Source organism: Rhagoletis zephyria, unplaced genomic scaffold (genome assembly GCF_001687245.7).
Source record: "Rhagoletis zephyria isolate East Lansing unplaced genomic scaffold, Rhagoletis_zephyria_1.1 Rzeph_scaffold_00336, whole genome shotgun sequence".
NCBI classification, from domain to species: domain Eukaryota; kingdom Metazoa; phylum Arthropoda; class Insecta; order Diptera; family Tephritidae; genus Rhagoletis; species Rhagoletis zephyria.
The window spans coordinates 140,452-146,662 of NW_016157420.1; the positions used below are offsets into that span (position 1 = coordinate 140,452).

Consider the following 6,211-nt stretch of genomic DNA (forward strand, 5'->3'; position numbering starts at 1 on the left):
AATAACTATTATTTTTTATTAGTACAGAAAAATCAAGTTCCAGCTTTACCAGCCGTTTGAATTTAACTGTAATTGAGTGCAATTTTTAATAATATATACATAATTCTCATATATATACATACATACGTATATAGAAGTGGTTCTAAACCAGGCATGGCCAACGCCGGCAGAACTCCATAAGCAAGTGCCCTGCGCTGGGCACGGCTGTTGTAAACGAACCCACACTCAGTGAACTAACTTACCAGCTATGCAAAAGCTCATAATTTAGATTTTGTACCAGTCGCATATGCACATACATACATATTTCCATACACCCCTGCCCTTTTCTTCCTTCCGTTAGCTTTTCGTTGAACGGCCCAGTGACAATATTTCCTTATTTTCTTTAGTCATTTCCGTAGTTGTGCTTTCATTTGTTCCGTGTTGTGGCAAAAGTGGCTGTTATTTATTCACTTGCTGCGTTGCTAGCTATGTACATAGTACATACTATTTACCAATGGGGAAAAAATTGTGCCAAGAAAAGTACAAAAGTATGAAAACACATGAAACCCAAATGGCTGCGTTGGAAAGAGTGACTCTGTAAAATATGAGTTGTGTCATGCGAAATAAAGGCAAGTCCTTCCGTCTTGCGTTATGTTTAATTTGGCGTGTATTTTGTTTTTGCAACTCAATTATACTCCGTTCGGTTGTTTGTTTGCTTTGTTTTTTTTTCGTTTTTTTTTTTTGAGTTTCCCTTTGTTTGGAAACAAGCTTCCTTTTTGTGTACGCATAGTCTTGTTGTTGCAGGCATTCAATATTTTTTGGACATTTAATTTAGTGTTGATTCGTGTGTTGAAGCGAAATGTTACAAATAAACCGAAGTTCTTTGAAGCCCCGAAAGAAGGTATAAAAAGAAAATCCAAAACAGCTCGAATTACTGAGGTTTATTTACTCAAAAAAAAAATGTGCTTCTGCTCTTCGACGTTTTTTTACATAAATTTTACGCTAAATTTAATATCCAAACAATTTAAACAAAAACAATCTTTGTTTTCTACGAATATGCAAATACGTAAAATTGTATTTAATTTAAATGGCTTTTCAATGAAAACGTCTTTGGATGAATATTTAATGTGCAAAAAGGAAAGTGATTCGTGTACTGAAATCGCTTCGCGTTTAGTTCCAACTTTGTGACAAAAAAAGTTTAAACGGGGAGACATTGCGTAGCGGTTCATATGAGCGAGCGAGAGCTTTTTGTTTTGTCTTATTACTTTACTTTCAGCGTTGCTATGCAAATGGTTTCGTTGAGTTCAATTAGTTTTTTGAGGTCAACGACAGATAATGTTTTACTCAAACAGTAGTATCTTATTTAAAAGAAAAGAAAAAATTTTTGATGTCAGCAAGGTTATTACAACAAATGCATGCAGAGTAGAGTGAAATTAAACGTTACGCGAGCAAACCTTTTTACCTACAAATAAGAGCGCAGTTACCCACTAATGCATGGTGGCAGAAAATTCACTCAGGGTCAGGGAGAAGGAACATCCCCCTAACCGGCCGGGTCCAATAGACCCGTATGATATTTTATTGTGTTCCCATATCAATCCTTTACCTTCCTTATTTTCAAGTAGTATACGATCATGTAATTTTTTTTAATATCTAATTGGTATTGCTATTGCAAATCTAGCGGGAACTACCAGCACTATTACTTGCAATGGGGCACATAGGGTTAACACTGCAGTTATAGCCTTGGTTAATAGGCAACATTGTGTGTGAGGTCAAATACCGTCCATCACACTGGCAGCGAAATGACATACCAATTAATACACAAAATGCCATTCATTATTAAATAACAAGTCGAGAAGTATAAGTTCGGGCGAATCCGAATTTTCTATACCAGGCGCAGGTATCAACTAGCGACGTTCCAACTTTCTTTAAACTACCTAGAAGTCTATAATAGTCGTATTTATTGTTAAGAGATTGTTGTAAGTATTAAATTGGAGTAAGTGAACGTCCTTAATTATGGAAATATCGGAGTTATCGTATATCCGGAAATTACCATTATACGGGAAGCCGGTGCAGTTTCAGTTAGTTTTAGTCGATATTTATGTCTATTGTTTTGTCAATTTTTTGTGAAGGCCTCAGGGCATTAGTACTTAATAAATATGTATTAAATCCATAATTATTGTACACATACATAAACATTGTCTAGGGTGGTCCAGAAAGTATCAGCCTCTAAATTTTGTATAATTTAAAATAAATTTTTAGGAATTGTTGTCAAAAATTGGAAAACTCTCGCCAATCTACATACATATAACTATCATATAGTAAGCAAAGCGATTTTTTGTCCCCGTCATCACATTGATCAGATTGATGTGTTAAATTAAAGGGATTGGCCTGTAGATGTCCAAAAGGGTTTTATTTTTTTGAATAGTGTCCTCACGTGTAACAAACTTATTTCAAATTTTTTAATAATTAAAAAAATCTATTCGAGTAAGGGAATAATTTTCATCTTTTCCAAGAGAATTAGCATCTGCTAAAAACATAAATGCGAATTATTTAATAATCTATGCCATTAGATCCGCACCATTCGTTCGTTTTTCAAAAATAAGACGTCAAGTTAAAGAAGGCTTTGGTTAAAAAAAAAGTACTTGTATCGGAAGCACAAAACGTATTATGATTCAGCTTCTTCTTTTGAAAAGCAACACTGCTTTAGGGAATGGGAAGATATGCGGACTATATTTTCGCGCCTATATAAGCAAGACGGTCTATACATAACGGTTGTTGGGGCATCTGTACCTTGCGAGAGGCTTTTCTCAAAAACAGGTACAACTATATTGAAATCTCGAAACCGCCTATCAGGGAAGCACCTGGAAAAGTTTATGTTTTTGGGCAATATAACAAAAAAGGAGTTATTTTCTTAAACTTAAACTTTATCTATGAATGTTGTAAAAATGTATTATATTGTTTTTGAAATCAAATACTATACAAAAATAATTGTTGTCTTAAATTTTTGTATGAAGAAAATACTAAAAGATAAATAAGCTTGTAAAAATACAGATTTTTTGTGAAAAATTACAATAACTTGAAAAGTATACAAAATCGTAGTTCTATGTACAATTACTCGATACCTTTCCGATACGGAGTGGGTATCGATACCTTGTTTGATACAAGTACAAGTACTGATGTGTCACATACAAAAAATGATTACGGTCCAATAGTGCATCTGTTTAGGGCAATCACCTTACTTTAAGTAAATCATAGCATTGAAATCGTTAAATTCTCATTGCTCCCCTTGTTTTTCCAAAAGTAATCTGATCTCTTTGGCGACTGCTGAGTTATAAAGTACAGGGAGGTGTATCTGCGCCTTCTATGGTTAAGGGCGGAGTTCCTGTGTTTGTTCTAGCTTTTGTGAATATTCCCAAAGCGCAATCATAGTAATGTGAATAAGTAATTTCGGGAAACTTTGTGGATTTGATCCTACGCAAAACCTTATGTGGAAATCTTTGTGGAGAAAAGAGGTAAGGAATAAATCTATGTAAATATCAACTGCGAATCCTTTAATAAATTTCCTACCGAGTTTATTTACACAATTTCGTATTTGTGTGTATAACAATGCTGCAAAATAATGCTTCCGCTATTTAAATATCAATGGGCTCATCAGTCATTGAGCTGGAAATTAATTGAAAAATTTCAACATTTCCCATGAAATTAAATGAATGAATATCAACGCAAGTAGCAAATGAACTGAGCACACTTAAATATGTGCATATGTATGCAAGAAAACATATGTATATGAGTGCACATGTACTTGCAGTATTAAAGAATAGATTCACTGTAGTGTACTTGAGTGCATTCAAATTGAGTACTCAATGGGTTGGGACGCAGAATAAGCGCGCGGTGCACAGTGGGACAGATACCATCAAAAACTGCCGAAAATTCAAAAACAAATTTGATTTCATCATATCTTCACCATATTGCTTAGTTAGAGTACTAAGTAAATGCTTAAACAGACGACAGCGTTGATCGGGATTAACTGGGACTTAATCCGGATCAACTGCAGTTACTTCCCGAGCTGATCCGGATCAACGTTGCCGTCTGTTTAAGCTCTAAGGAACTGTATAAATGTATTAAAATGACCCGTCACAACATTAGTGATTTTGGTACAAGTTTAAAATACTTCTGCGTAAATTATTTCGAGCCATAACCGAATTTCAAGGCACCTATAAATTCAAGGTACCTAGGAAATGCCGGTAGTTGATCGTGGACGGTCTTCTCCAGCGTACTAAGCAAGAACTCTCGGTTCTGACTGGGGTTTTGACTGGGCACTTCCCCATGGGAATTCATGCGGTACGGCTAAATGTTGCTGCGGATCTCATCAGCTGTCCTGCCTGTGCGAGGCTCAGGTCGATCTAGGGTCGCACTTCATAGTTGCTCCAGAGCAACTCTCTAGAGTGAACATCAGCTGCTTGCGGAACTGCATAACTAGCAGCCAGCGCTTTTATAACTTTACTTGATTACCTGTTGTACCGTTCCACGATTATTGTTGATGATACTATTTAAAATCACCCCTGGTGACTTGCCATTTCTGACATTTATATTTTTCTTATTTTACTCGCAACCAACTTCACTTACTTTTTGAATTACCAGATACATACATCAATTTTTTCTAGTTATAGATACACAATTTTCTCGTTCTGTTTTTTATATTAAATAAAGTGTATAAGACGAAGGCAAATTGGATTTCGGGGCATTTATTTTTGATTACTGGTCACTGAAGAGAAACCAAATCAGCATTTTGGTTTGATACAATTATATTTTTTCTTTTCTGTGGTAACACAGTCATTGCCTGTCTCAGTGAGCCACTTGGAGGGCTGCCACCTTATCTACCCGCCAAAATGGCGTAAGTGACATTTTTTTTTTAATAATATTTTTAATCCAGATATGTTTATAGATCTTTAAGATGTGTTTCTGAATGAAAAATAAAATTCCGAAAAAAATTGTCGCATACGTATTTTTGGCGGTTAGGGCTCGGTTTGTTGAAACCTTTATCCTCAGGTGTTTAACTATGTTTAAGTAATGTTTTTTTTTGTTTTTTGCGGTCAAAAGTGGATGAATAGTGTTTTGTTTCTAATATGCTTAATATTGTTCTTCACCAAAATGTTTTCTTTAAAAGTAGATTTTTCCACTTTAGGATTAAAAACTTCAGTTTATTTGATGGCAGTTATAAAGGTATCCTGCCTCAGTGTGGGCCGTTTCGCTGTACAATAATATGCACCAACAATTGAAAAGTATATATCTATAGGGGTATTTACGATCCGGTGAATTCTGTCTAGCATGGTGCATAGATAGCATAAATAGCAAGATTGGCTAATTTTGTTGTTGTTTGAACACATGAAACAACAAAAATCATGTTATTTATACTAGATATTTATGCACCGTGCTAGACAATAAGCACCGGATCGTGAATACCCCTTATTTATGTACACATATACCTACAACCATAAGTATAATGGCAATTAAAGAACATGCTAATGATAGACAAATAAGTCAATGCTTAGGTAAGTGAATAGATACATACATACATATATACAACTATGCATACACACAAATTTACGTCTATGGACGCGTTCACATATAATCTCCCACCCATGGACTTTGTTGAACGTCATTAGTTGTGGCATGTCAATTCTTTTACATACATACATACATACATAGGTACATAAAATACATTAAATTATTCAAATCTAATAGCTCACGCTCAACTGATTTCCGACGCTTTCGCCTTTCTTTCTACTCGCTTTTGACTAAGTGGGTGGCAGTCGCTTGCAATCAGTGAATGTCAATTGGTTGCTATTGTTGCAAGTGGCTATTCGAACGTTGGCGGCGCATGAGAGTTGATGAGTGTAAGCGAAAAGTGTTACATATTTACATACATATGCTATTGTTGCTACTTTTGCTCCTACTCGTCTACTTACTACTTACTTGTGGGAGTGGGTACTTCGCTAATTTCGGTTGACTTTATTGTCATTGCTGCTTTAGTTGTTTTTGTTGCATACATTATTCATCGATAGTACTTTTTGACGTAGAATACGTCTTACCTTAAGGTATGGGGGCTATGTTCAAATGTTGTAGTTGTAATTTTTAGAGCTTCACAAAAACGCTTATTGCACGAGAACTAATAAAGCGATTTCAAAGAAAAGTGTGGCGTTTCAAAGATAAAATTCCAAACCTGTCGACA

General features: G+C 35.2%; 1 protein-coding gene across 1 annotated transcript in view; it reads left to right on the forward strand.

Annotated features, from left to right (window-relative positions):
* The first annotated feature begins 833 nt into the window (after window positions 1-833).
* LOC108359076 (calcyphosin-like protein) overlaps window positions 834-6,211 on the forward strand; it is a 14,497-nt gene continuing 9,119 nt past the window's right edge. The window contains exon 1 of the mRNA XM_017610734.1: window positions 834-880. Coding sequence (XP_017466223.1) covers window positions 839-880 — 42 coding nt within the window. The 5' untranslated portion in view covers window positions 834-838. The remainder of the gene's footprint in view (window positions 881-6,211) is intronic.